The sequence below is a fragment of the Lithobates pipiens genome, unplaced genomic scaffold, assembly GCF_037356315.1.
Source record: "Lithobates pipiens isolate NorthernLeopardFrog02 unplaced genomic scaffold, aLitPip1_a1.2 Scaffold_18, whole genome shotgun sequence".
NCBI lineage: Eukaryota > Metazoa > Chordata > Amphibia > Anura > Ranidae > Lithobates > Lithobates pipiens.
Genome location: NW_027507758.1, coordinates 616,540,148 through 616,554,392, shown reverse-complemented (window position 1 = coordinate 616,554,392; position 14,245 = coordinate 616,540,148). Strand labels below are relative to the sequence as shown.

At 45.6% G+C, this 14,245-nt stretch overlaps 1 protein-coding gene across 1 annotated transcript in view; it reads left to right on the top strand.

The window, feature by feature from the left end:
• GTF3C2 (general transcription factor IIIC subunit 2) overlaps positions 1-14,245 on the top strand; it is a 51,880-nt gene that overhangs the window by 30,889 nt on the left and 6,746 nt on the right. Inside the window, 8 exon segments of the mRNA XM_077485247.1 lie at positions 2,860-2,920; positions 6,130-6,204; positions 6,206-6,260; positions 6,716-6,857; positions 9,267-9,428; positions 10,098-10,185; positions 12,177-12,305; positions 12,414-12,581. Coding sequence (XP_077341373.1) covers positions 2,860-2,920; positions 6,130-6,204; positions 6,206-6,260; positions 6,716-6,857; positions 9,267-9,428; positions 10,098-10,185; positions 12,177-12,305; positions 12,414-12,581 — 880 coding nt within the window.

The following is a 14,245-nucleotide window of genomic DNA, read 5'->3' as shown; positions in this document are numbered from 1 at the left end:
TAGAATATTTTCTACTTTGGGTATGAAATCAGATGGGTTCTGGATTTCCATTGGTTGTCATAAGTCAGTCTTTGGTTTACAGTGCTTTGCGAAAGTATTCGGCCCCTTGAACTTTTCAACCTTTTTGCCACATTTCCGGCTTCAAACATAAAGATATAAAATTTTTACTTTTTGTGAAGAATCGCCAAGTGGGACACAATTGTGAAGTGGAACGAAATCTATTGGATTTTTGAAACTTTTTTTAACGAATAAAAAAAATGAAAAGTGGGGCGTGCAAAATATGTTGCGTTTAATACTTTGTAGAGCCACCTTTTGCTGCGATTACAGCTGCAAGTCGCTTGGGGTATGTCTCTATCAGTTTTGCACATCGAGAGACTGAAATTCTTGCCCATTCTTCCTTGCAAAACAGCTCGAGCTCAGTGTGGTTGGATGGAGAGCGTTTGAACAGCAGTTTTCAGCTCTTTCCACAGATTCTCGATTGGATTCAGGTCTGGACTTTGACTTGGCCATTCTAACACCTGGATACGTTTATTTGTGAACCATTCCTTTGTAGATTTTGCTGTATGTTTGGGATCATTGTCTTGTTGGAAGATAAATCTCCGTCCCAGTTTCAGGTCTTTTGCAGACTCCATCAGGTTTTCATCCAGAATGGTCCTGTATTTGGCTGCATCCATCTTCCCCTCAATTTTAACCATCTTCCCTGTCCCTGCTGAAGAAAAGCAGGCCCAAACCATGATGCTGCCACCACCATGTTTGACAGTGGGGATGGTGTGTGAGGGTGATGAGCTGTGTTGCTTTTACGCCAAACATATCGTTTTGCATTGTGGGCAAAAAGTTCGATTTTGGTTTCATCTGACCAGAGCACCTTCTTCCACATGTTTGGTGTGTCTCCCAGGTGGCTTGTGGCAAACTTTAGACAAGACTTTTTATGGATATCTTTGAGAAATGGCTTTCTTCTTGCCACTCTTCCATAAAGGCCAGATTTGTGCAGTGCACGACTGATTGTTGTCCTATGGACAGACTCTCCCACCTCAGCTGTAGTTCTCTGCAGTTCATCCAGAGTGATCATGGGCCTCTTGGCTGCATCTCTGATCAGTCTTCTCCTTGTCTGAGCTGAAAGTTTAGAGGGGACGGCCAGGTCTTGGTAGATTTGCAGTGGTCTGATACTCCTTCCATTTCAAAATGATCGCTTGCACAGTGCTCCTTGGGATGTTTAAAGCTTGGGAAATCTTTTTGTATCCAAATCCGGCTTTAAACTTCTCCACAACAGTATTGCCTGGTGTGTTCCTTGGTCTTCGTGATGCTCTCTGCGCTTTCAACAGAACCCTGAGACTATCACAGAGCAGGTGCATTTATACAGAGACTTGATTACACACAGGTGGATTCTATTTATCACCATCAGTCATTTAGGACAACATTGGATCATTCAGAGATCCTCGCTGAACTTCTGGAGTGAGTTTGCTGCACTGAAAGTAAAGGGGCCGAATAATTTTGCACGCACCACTTTTCAGTTTTTTATTTGCTAAAAAAGTTTCAATTATCCAATAGATTTCGTTCTACTTCACAATTGTGTCCCACTTGTTGGTGATTCTTCCCAAAAAATTAAAATTTTATATCTTTATGTTTGAGGCCTGAAATGTGGCAAAAGGTTGAAAAGTTCAAGGGGGCCGAATACTTTCACAAGGCACTGTAAGAACCTGCTATAAAATCCCAGGAGTCCCCCGCTTTACAGATCCAATCTTGGATTCCACTCAGCTGTTCTCTTGGTTGGGTGGAGCAGTGTGAGTAGCAGTGTTTTTTTATTTGTGACACGGCACAAGTTTTATACAGCAGAGGTGGTGAGATAAGGACACGGGCCTTGAATGCGAAGGTTTTTTGTACAATGCTACAGCCCAAAGTGTCATTACATTTATTGTGCAAGACTGCTGCCCAGAGAGTCCAGCATTACACCTTTTGTACAGCACTGCAGCCCAAAGAAAGCCCAGCATTTCATTCATTGTACGGCACTGCAGCCCAGAGCAAGCCCAGCGTCGCACGTATTGTACGGCACTGCAGCCCAGAGCAAGCCCAGCGTCGCACGTATTGTACGGCACTGCAGCCCAGAGCAAGCCCAGCGTCGCACGTATTGTACGGCACTGCAGCCCAGAGCAAGCCCAGCGTCGCACGTATTGTACGGCACTGCAGCCCAGAGCAAGCCCAGCGTCGCACCTATTGTACGGCACTGCAGCCCAGAGCAAGCCCAGCGTCGCACGTATTGTACGGCACTGCAGCCCAGAGCAAGCCCAGCGTCGCACGTATTGTACGGCACTGCAGCCCAGAGCAAGCCTAGCGTCGCACGTATTGGACGGCACTGCAGCCCAGAGCAAGCCTAGCGTCGCCCGTATTGGACGGCACTGCAGCCCAGAGCAAGCCCAGCGTCGCCCGTATTGGACGGCACTGCAGCCCAGAGCAAGCCCAGCGTCGCCCGTATTGGACGGCACTGCAGCCCAGAGCAAGCCCAGCGTCGCACGTATTGGACGGCACTGCAGCCCAGAGCAAGCCCAGCGTCGCCCGGATTGGATGGCACTGCAGCCCAGAGTAAGCCCAGCGTCGCACGGATTGGACGGCATTTCCATCCACTGACATGCACAGAATGCTTTTGTCACCCAATCTAAGTGCTGTAAATTGACATTCTTCTCGATGGTTATTAGGAAAATGTATGTAACTGTCCACTTGTAGCTTTTGATTATTGATATTTTTAGGAGGGGTTTACAGTACTTTTCTCTGTGAGAGTCATACATCATAGAAGACCTGTATTCTATAGGTGTGTTGGCTTCCAGTCTCCTGAGAGTTCTAAAGCAATGTATTCTCCTTTTACAGAACCAATGTAATTGTTTTTTTCTGTTTCCCTACAGATACCTCGGAGCTGACCATCTGTAAGGTAAGATCGATGAACCCTGCCGCTCCTCCCTCGTCCATACAGTGTGTATATCCCGGGATAAACCTGCCGCTCCTCCCTCGTCCATACAGTGTGTATATCCCGGGATAAACCTGCCGCTCCTCCCTCGTCCATACAGTGTGTATATCCCGGGATAAACCTGCCGCTCCTCCCTCGTCCATACAGTGTGTATATCCCGGGATAAACCTGCCGCTCCTCCCTCGTCCATACAGTGTGTATATCCCGGGATAAACCTGCCGCTCCTCCCTCGTCTATACAGTGTGTATATCCCGGGATAAACCTGCCGCTCCTCCCTCGTCTATACAGTGTGTATATCCCGGGATAAACCCTACCATTTATCCCCTGAAGTGCCGCACGGGGGTTCTGTTTGTAGTACATGCCGGCTGATGGTCTGGTCAGTCTCTCTCGTACATATAGAATAAATCCTCCCATCTCCGGGTCAATATTCATTTATCTGTCACTTCATCCTTTTTAATTAAAGCCGCTCAGGCGGAACGCAGCAGATCATCTTTTATGGAGATGGATGGCGTTACAGAACGACCTGGAGACGACTCGTCGGGGATGATGGAAAAAGTAGATTAGATACATGGATTGTCTGTAGTGTGACCACTCAATACCTGTCTATACCTGGACACCATAAGAGGACTCGACTCCTCTGTACACCCATCTGGTCACTGTTGAACAAGTTTCAGTATAATCGTTCGTTCTATGACCAGTTTGTTGAAAGTTCTGCCGTTACTGGTTTCCTGTACATAATTTTATATATTGGTAATGTGTCTGCAGACCACTTTTCTCCCCATACAAGTCAATGAGGGTTCAAAAGAAGCAGCTCAGAAGGAACTCCTTGTATCTGGCCTACACAACCCATGAAGGCGTAACATATCAGTCCCCGATGTCGTTATCTTATCCACCGAAGACACTAGCCAGAAGCCTAGTATACACTATAATATCAAAAGTATTGGGACACCTGCCTTTATACACACATGAACTTTAATGGTGTCTTAGTCCGTAGTGTTCAATATTGAGTTGGCCCACCCAGATATAACGTCTTCTGGGAAGGCTGTCCACAAGGTTTAGGAGTGTGTCTATGGGAATGTTTGGCCATTCTTCCAGAAGTGCATTTGTGAGGTCAGGCACGGATGTTGGACGAGAAGGCCTGGCTTGCAGTCTCCGCTCGAATTCATCCCAAAGGTTTTCTATGAGGTTCCTCCACCCCAAGCTCTCCGCTCAAATTCATCCCAAAGGTTTTCTATGAAGTTCCTCCACCCCAAGCTCGGTCATCCGTGTCTTTTATGGACCTTGCTTTGTGCACTGGTCCAAATCATTTGGTGGAGGGGGGGATTATGGTGTGGGGTGGTTTTTCAGGGGTTGGGTTGGCCCCTTAGTTCCAGTGAAGGGAATTCTTAAAGCTCCAACTTTGTGGGAACAGTTTGGGGATGTCCCCTTCCTGTTCCAACATAACTGTGCACCAGTGCACAAAGCAAGGTCCATAAAGACATGGATGAGCAAGTTTGGGGTGGAGGAACTTGAGTGGGCCTGCACAGAGTCCTGACCTCAATCTGATGATTTTGAATTTGAGTGGAAACTGCAAGTTAATGTTGCGTGTAAAGGCAGGCATCCCATTACTTTTGACAAAACAGTGTAGGTCGAGCGTGTCGGCTATTGGGGCGTGATCATGTTATGATCAAAAAAAAAAAAAAAATTATCCTTCCATCTCTCATTCAATTTCAGTTCATTCCCAAGTCTAGAGAGGTAAATAACACCAAGTCTGTGGATGCCAGGTCAACACAACTAGTCTATGGCAAAATGGTTTTTTGAACCCTACCCCAAATGTTGACCTTCGGGTGTCTCCAGTGAAGGGTGCTGTCAATACTACAGCATACAAAGACAATTCTAGAGAAGGGATCTCAAACTAATTTTCATAGCAAGGCGCATCAGCATTATGGTTGCTCTCGAAGGCCAGTTGTATCTGCAAGACTAGATATCCAGAGCCACCCCCCTTACATCAGATTTCAAGAGTTCTCCCTACCATCAGAAGTCAGGAGTCCCCTACCCTCTCTTACATCACAGTGGCACCCCTCTTACCTTGTGATGCTGCCGGGAAGAAGCTGGGATGCAGAAAGTGCAGGGTTTGGAGGAGGACCAGAGGAGGGCTGAAGTCAGTTGCCACAGACTGCTGAATACCGAGACCAGGGGAGGCAGAGAGGAGAGCTGCAGCTGCACAGAGAAGCGCAGCATCTGCACGAGTTTTGTCATTCTCTCTACTGCTGAGATGTGGGGGGGCCAGCAGAAACCAGCCTCTCTAGAGTTACACAGCAGAATCTGCCAGAGAAGTTCTGTCGTCCTCTCTGTGCAAGTGCCACATGAAATGGCTTGGCAGGCCGGGACATATCTTCTAGGCAATTGTGATCTTCCATCCCTGTGGTAACAGTTTGGGGGAAGACCCTGTTCTGTTCCACTATGGCTGTGATCCTGTTTACTATAAAGACCTGGTTTGGCCAGTTTGGTGTGGAGGAACTCAAGTGTCCTGCAGAGCCCTCACCTCAACCCTTTTTGAACACCTTTTTTGAACCTCCAACCCTTCTGAACACCTTTTTTTTGAACCTCCAACCCTTCTGAACACCTTTTTTTTGAACCTCCAACCCTTCTGAACAACTCATTTGAACCTCCAACCCTTCTGAACACCTTTTTTTTGAACCTCCAACCCTTCTGAACACCTTTTTTTTGGACCCTCCAACCCTTCTGAACACCTTTTTGGACCCTCCAACCCTTCTGAACACCTTTTTGGACCCTCCAACCCTTCTGAACACCTTTTTTGAACCTCCAACCCTTCTGAACACCTTTTTGGACCCTCCAACCCTTCTGAACACCTTTTTGGACCCTCCAACCCTCCTGAACACCTTTTTTGACCCTCCAACCCTTCTGAACACCTTTTTGAACCTCCAACCCTTCTGAACATCTTTTGTGAACCTCCAACCCTTCTGAAACACCTTTTTGAACCGCAGTCCCTGTGTAGATCTTTCCATCTAAACCTATGCTTTAAAAAAATAGCTCTTTGGGTGTGCAGAGGAAAATTTAGCCCAGGACATGGAATAGAACTTGAGAATGAAGATGGTGGGAATGACGTTTAATCGGGCCCTCTGTAATGATGGAGTTTGTCAGGTGGTCAGCTGATTTTCTTCTCCCCCCAGGTGGACCCCGTGGTTCGGCTTTATGTTGGCTCCATCAAGTCATGTAGATCTGGAGACAATGGGCAATGTTTTCTCAGTGGCCTGGCATCACAAAAAACCACACCAGTACCTGGCGGCTGGATTCTATGATGGTGAGTTCTCTGTGCATTTCCCATTGACCTCCCCCAGGTCACATGTTGTCTGTCATGGTTTATTCCTGGTCTTACGGCACCACAGTCAGTGCTCTTTTTTTTTGGCTCCAAGAGATGTTGCACTGATGGGCAGCATTTACTATTGTTGGCTGGGCTGATGGTCAATGGCCACCATGATTGGTTGAAAAGAATTACACTTTTTTTTGCTGAGAGAAACATACAGACTACCACTACTGAAAATGCTAGTTACTGGGCTGACTCTCTTAATCCCAATACTTTGAGTTCCTGACCAGGTAAAAACATGGCCAACGTTCTGAAGCCATTGGATCACTGTTGGAGCCAAGTAACCATAAGAAGTCAGTGTGGCAGTCTCAGAGGTTAGCGCAGTACAGGATTGCTTTTGACCTGTGTCTCCCCTCCGCACTTTGACTCTGTGTGTCTTCTCTGCTTTCCAGGCACAGTGTCCATCTGGGATCTGTATACAAAATCCATTCTGCAGAAGGTGCGCCAGGGTTCTGCCATCAAACAATACCCGTTCCTCAGCTTCTCAGCCCACAACCATGCTGTGCGCTGTGTCGAATGGTGCAAGGCAGACAGGTACTGGATGAGAGAGTGACTGGTGTTGATGATGTTGGAGAAGGGCAGGGGAGGGTCTAATCCTTCACCATTCTACCCAAACTTATGGCTGGAGCTACCAGAGCCTTTTTATTTCATACACATTGCATATCTCGGTCACCTTCAGCCTAAAACCTCTACTCCACCCAAAGATGTATAGTATGCTTTACTAGAACGACATAAAAAGGGCATTAAACTGCACACAAAGTGTGGTCACAGCTGATCTACAGGAACTGTCTAGCTGGGATACAGTATAAAGTACTCTACTGATTGAATGGGCTGGACAGAGGTTGGGATATAGTATGGAAGACTCTATTGTTTGACTTGGCTGGGTATCAGATTGGAGCGTAGTTTTGGAGGCTCTGACTGAATCGAATGGGAAAATGTTGGGAAGATCATATTTAATTGTTTGGTGCTATAGTATGTAGGCCTCTACTTATTGGGCAGGCTGAGCAGAGGTTAGGGTATGGTATGGAGCACCATACTGATGGGATGGGCAGAGGTTGGGTTATAGTATGTGGAACCCTACTAATGGGATGGGCAGAGGTTGGGGTATAGTATGGAGGACTTTACTGATGGGGATGTGCAGAGGTTGGAGTAAATCATGGGGGAATCTTCTGATGGGATTGGGCAGAGGTTGGAGTAAATCATGGGGGACTCTTCTGATGGGATGGGCAGAGGTTGGGGTATAGTATGTGGAACCCTACTAATGGGATGGGCAGAGGTTGGGGTATACTATGTGGAACCCTACTGATGGGATGGGCAGAGGTTGGGGTATAGTATGGAGGACTTTACTGATGTAATGGGCAGAGGTTGGGTTATAGTATGTGAACCCTACTAATGGGATGGGCAGAGGTTGGGGTATACTAATGTGGAACCCTACTGATGGGATGGGCAGAGGTTGGGGTATAGTATGGAGGACTTTACTGATGGGATGGGCAGAGGTTGGGGTATAGTATGGTGGAACCCTACTAATGGGATGGGCAGAGGTTGGGGTATAGTGTTGGGGAATCTACTGATGGGCTGGGCAGAGGTTAGGATATAGTACGGAGGACTCTACTGATGGGCTGAGCAGAGGTTTGTTTGTTCTTTTCTTTTCAAAATTCTATTTTCGGAAGATGGTTATCTTTGTTCTATTCAGTTTTTTTCTATACTATTCGGTTTTGTTTTTTTCTAATCTGTTCTGTTCTAATCTATTCTATTCAAATTTGAATTTTGGGAAATGGTGTCCTTTCTATTCTGTGTGTGTGTGTGTGTGTGTTTGTTTGTTTGTTTGTGTGTTTGTTTGTGTGTTGTGTTGTGTGTTTGTTTGTGTGTTTGTGTTTTTTTTTTTTTTTTTTTTTATTCAAATCTTTTCTATTCCAGTATAGTCTATTCTATTCTATTTTCTTTCCTTATGTATTCAAATTTATTCTATTGAAAAAAATATGAAATTCAGAAGATGGTTACTCATTCTATTCTTTCTATTTTAAGCTGTTCATTATAAATATATATATATATATATATATATATATATATATATATATATATATTTTTTTTTTTTTTTTTTTTTTTTTTTTTTTTAGTTCAAATCTTTTCTATTCCACTATAGTCTATTCTAATTTTTTTTCTTTTGTTTCCTTTTTATGTATTCAAATTTATTCTATTTAAAAATGTTAAATTCAGAAGATGGTTATTCTTTCTTTCTTTCTTTATGCTATTCTTATTTATTTATTTTTTTTCCGAATCTTTTCTATTCCATTACTATAGTCTATTCTTATTCTATTTTTTTTTTTCCTTTTATGTATTCAAATTTATAATTCAGAAGATGGTTATTCTTTCTATCTTATGCTATTTATCCATTCATTATAATATATATATATATATATATAAATATATATATATTTTTTTTTTTCTATTTTATTCTCTTTGGAAATGGAAAATTATTCGAATGAATTCGAATTTCATCCAAATTTTTATTTTTTTTTGGATTCGTTTAAATTCAGTACTATTGTAATTTGAAAATTTAGATGCATCCGAATTTTCGAAAAACTGAAAATCTGTCCGAATTTCAATTCAAAACGACTTGCACATGTCTTGTGAGTCATTGCAAGGCTGCCAGTTAAACGAGCATGACTTCTAAAGGCATGATGGGACATTTAGTTCTGTAACAGCTAGAGGGCCACAGGTTGAGCACCCATGGTGTGTGTACACAATAGGCGGTCCCAGCTGACGTACAGGAAGTGTCCAGTCCATAGGCTGACCATGTCCGTATGGTTTGCCGCTGATGTGGAGATATTTCGTCATCCTTAACCAGGTCATGTGGCCAATCACGACTCAGACTGGGAGCTTCTTACCTATTACAGTTATGTGATTGGTCGATGTGCTGTCTCTTCTTTTCTCATTCTTTAGTAATTTCATTGTGACATGCGGTGTTGATCGAAATTTGAAGTTTTGGGATCTTCGGAGGCTGGCGGCTCCACTGAATGATTTTAAACGCTTCCAGGGCACAGAGGTGACATGGCTGCTGCCGTATTGTGGAGTGGTGCTGGCACAAGACAACTGTTTTGCTGCGTAAGTGTGAATAAATATTGGGGGTAAACCTGAAATTTCTGTCTGGGTTCGGGGGGGGATTTTTAAGCACTCCTCTGCTCATATTTTAACACTGTTACCAGTCCTGCTGTCATGGATAAATTTATAGAGGACTAGAACCATGCCCAAAGACCATGGGCGCTGGGTCACCTGATCACTGCTATAGAAGGGGGTACAATGAATCTTGAACAGTAGAGATCCCAGAAAGGATTGTCACTGGCTTTAGAGCATGTGAGCAGGATGGTGGAGAAAATGGAGCAGCATTTGCTCCATGGAAGGTAGTTCAAAATTGTGTGTTGAAATATTTTCCATCGAGCAAAGACATTTGGCATTTGGGCATGGTACCTGCTACACCACCTGACTTCTTGGATTTTTTTTTTTTTTTTTTTTTTTTGGGGGGGTTCCCAGTGGTACACGCCTACCACAGCCATGAAAAGGAATTCCCTCCTACCTTTTTTGGTGGAATTTTCCTGAAGATTGCAGGGTGATAGTAGAGACTTCCCCTTCTGAGCTGGAGACTGTTTAAGACGAGCTGGAGCTGTGGTCTACCTAGTCCAGTGCGGACTATGCTGGGGGGATGGGGTGATGCAGCATGTATCTGAGTGCAAGCACTGGGCAGATGGACCTTCTAATCTATCCGTCTCAATGTAGGTTCGGGCTGTGCGGCCTCCATTATGTGGATGCGGGATTTATGGGATACAAGCCATACTTTGCTGCACCTCGCAGAGGAACAGTCTGGGTAAGGAATGCCTCCATATTGTGTCATGCTTATCCTTCATTTCAAATTTTGTGGTGGGGGTAGTAGTTGGGTTATAGTTTAGAAGACTGTATTGATTGTATGGGCCCTGGCAGAGGTTGGGATATAGTATAGGGGATTCTACTGATTGGAGAGGCTGGGATTTAGTATGGGAGGACATCAATATTTGGATGGGCTGGACAGAAGTTGTTATAGCATGTGGGACTCTACTGATTGGATAGCCTAGGCAGAGGTTGGGGATATAGTATGTGGGTTTCTACTGAATGGAAGGCCCGCGCAAAACATGGGATATAATATAGGAGACCCTACTTATTGGATGGGCTAGTTAGAAGTTGGACTGTAGTATGGGGGACTCTACTAATTGGAAGGGATAGGCCAAGGTTGGAATATAGTATAAGGGAAGTCTACTATTGGCAGATATTGGGATTCTAGTATGGGGGAACTCTACTGATTGGATGGCCTGTGCAGAGGTTGGGATATGGTATGTGGGATGCTTCTGATTGGATGGCCTAGGCAGAGGGTGGGCTATAGTATGGGGAGTTCTACTAATTGGATGGCCTGCAAAGATTGGGATATAGTATGGAGAACTCCAATGGTTGTATGGGCTGAGCAGAGGTTTGGAATATACTATGAGGGACTTTACTGACTGGATGAGCAAGCAGAAGTTGGAATATGGTGTGGTGGGGTTCTTCTGATTGGATGGGCTGGACAGAGAGTGGATTTCAAGATAGGGAATTCTACTGATTGGATGGGCTTGGCAGAGGTGGGTATATAGTACGTGGGACTATACAGATTGGGTGGGCTGGGCAGAAGCTGAGGTATGGTATGGGAGAACTCCGCTGAATGGATGGACTGGACAGAGATTGGGATACAAGATGGGGGGGGGGGGGGGGGGGGACTCTACTGATTGGATGGCCTGTGCAGAGGTTGGGATATGGTATGTGGGATGCTACTTATTGGATGGCCTAGGTAGAGGGTGGACTATAGTTTGTGGACTTCTACTAATTGGGTGGCCTGCAAAGATTGGGCTATATTATGGAGAACTCCAATGATTGTATGGGCTGAGCAGAGGTTTAGAATATAGTATGAGGGACTTTACTGACTGGATGAGCAAGCAGAAGTTGGAATATGGTGTGGTGGGGTTCTTCTGATTTGGATGGGCTAGACAGAGATTGGATTTCAAGATAGGGAATTTTACTGATTGGATGGGCTTGGCAGAGGTGGGTATATAGTACGTGGGACTATACATATTGGATGGGCTGGGCAGAAGCTGAGGTATGGTATGGGAGAACTCTGCTGATAGGATGGACTGGACAGAGATTGGGATACAAGATGGGGGAACTTCCCGTTTGGCTGGGCAGAGGTTAGTATATAGTATGGGGAATGTGCAAATTGGATGGGCTGGGCAGAAGCTAAGGTATAGTATGGGGAACTCTGTTGATTGGATGGGCTGGACAGAGATTTGGATACATAATGGGGAACTTTGCCTGATCAGGTGGGCTGGACAGAGGCTAGTATATAGGATGGGGGATGGTGCAGATTGGCTGGGCAGAAGTTGAAATATAGTATTGGCACTCTTCTGATTGGATGGGCTGGACAGAGATTTGGATACATGATGGGGAACTCAGTTGATTTGGGTGGGCTATACAGTATATATGGTGGACTTTACTGAATGGATGGGATGCGCAAAAGCTGAGGTATAGTATGGGGAACTCCTGATTGGATGGGATGTAGAATTCTACTGATTGGCTAGGCTAGGCTGGGCAGAGGCTGAGGTATAGTATGGTGGACTCTATAATTGTGACTAGACCTTGAGGGTTGGAAGTCTGACTGAACTGACTAGGCAGAGGTTGGGAAGAATCCATTCTAAGGGTAACGATGTAGTGTCAGCGCAGGAAATATCGCATTATGCCACCTGAACCTTCCAAACCCCCCGGATCTCCCAGCAGTCTATACTACATGCTGTTTTGCAGAGTGTGTCTGGCTCGGATTGGTTGGGGACGGTCACTGCGGGGGATATTACAGGCGAGGTGATGGCCGTCATGATGCCTTTTCTCAATGTCCACTCTATTAACACCAAACGGCCGGCTGACCGCAGATTTGTGAGTATGACCGCAGCTTGCACATATGTAACTGTAACTTTCCTGGAGATATCATAAGTCCCTCATCTGTCAGTAATGGTCATCTCCTGTCCTCCTTCTCCCTTGTAGCCTATTTATAAAGCCGATTTCCAGTCCTCCGCTCCTCCCCCAGACAGCGACACCCAGAGCCCATCTGGTGAGCCGCTAACCGAGACCACGGACTACCAACGTTTCAAGCCAAAGTCGTTCCGGGCAGCAGCCAGCCGCGCCCGCCTCCTCTTCCAGGACACGGATTTGGTAAGACTCGCTCTTCTGGTACGGGATGACGTCTTTGTGAATTTCTCAGCAGATCTTTTAATTGACGTCTGCGTAGACCCAGTTGCTAAAATCCTGTCCTTTTTCAGCAGTCTGGCCCTGCAGCTGTAAACGATTGAACATTTCCAGGGCATGCTGGGACTTGTAGTTTAATGGCGTAGGGAGGCCCTCCCTGGATTGACAACCTCATTGCATACATGCATGCATGCATGCATGCATACATACATACAGCAGTAAAGGATGGGGCATCATTCCAGTTGGTAACAAACCCTCTTGTTATAAAATGGGCCCGCCCTTCTCAATGTGTGAAATAGGCCCCTCCCCCTCGCTGTGTCACTGTAAAGGCTGCTGGAGCACCTACCTGTGCTGTGTCTGTATTCTGAGACACGGACCGATGGAGGCTCAGTGGGTACCTACCTACCTCTGTGTCTGTATTCTAAAACGGACAGCAGGAGGCTCAGTACCACCTATAGTAGTATGCAAACGTTTAAGTGCAAAGAAATGCTGTAAAGTAAGAATGTTTTCAAAAACATATATTTTAATAGTTTTTTTATTTTTTATCAATTTACAAAATGGAAGGTGAGCAACCAGAAGAAAAATCAAATCAATATTTGGTGTGACCGCTCTTTGGCTTCAAACCCGCATCAATTCTTGCACTAAGGCAGGGATTTTCCAGGATTAGATTCAGGCGTATGATTAACCAATTATAGGAAGCAGGGTGCTAATGATCATCAATTTTCAAATGTAGTCTGAAACCGTCATTAACTAAAACAGCTGTGTAGGAGGCTAAAAGTGATTGTAAAGTCTCCATCTTCCTTTTTAACTAAAAAAAAAAAATATATGCTTGCCTCCTCTGTTGCAGTGGATTTTCTCAGAGCAGCCCAGATCCTCCTCTTCTCACGTCCCTCTTCAGTGCTCCTGGCCCCTCCCTCCTGTTGGGTTCCCCCACAGCAAGAAGTTTGCTATGGGGGCACCTGAGCCGAGCCACAGCTCCCTGTGTCCAGACATGGAGCTGCAGCCTGGCCCCGCCCCCATTCCTCTCCTCATTGGCTGGCTGACTTTGACAGCAGCTAGAGACAATGGCACTGTGCTGCTGTCTCAGCCAATGAGGAGGGGAGTCCCAAGCAGCCAAGACAATCCTACAACATCGCTGGATAGAGATGGGGCTCAGGTTAGTACAAGGGGGCTGCTGCACAGAGAAGGCTTTTTATCAATGCATAGAATGCATTAAGATAATAAAACCTTCTGTCTTTACAATACCTTTAAAACTGGGTGAGAAACAGCCAAACTCTTCTAGCTCAGTATCACCTTCCTCTGTCTGTATGCACAGACTGCAGGAGGCCCAGTACCACCTACCTCTGTCCGTATTCTGAGAGGCAGACCGCGGGAGGCCTAGTACCACCTACCTCTGTCTGTATCCCGGCACACACAAACTGCAGGAGGACTAGTACCACCTACCACTGTATCCTGGCACACACGGACCGCAGGAGGCCTAGTACCACCTACCTCTGTCTGTATTCCGTCAACCCCTCGAACCGCAGCAGACTTAGTAACCACCTACCTCTATCTGTATCCTGGAACACACACAGACCGCAAAAGCCTCAGTACCTCTTACCTTTGTCTGTATCCTGGGAGACCCGCAGACT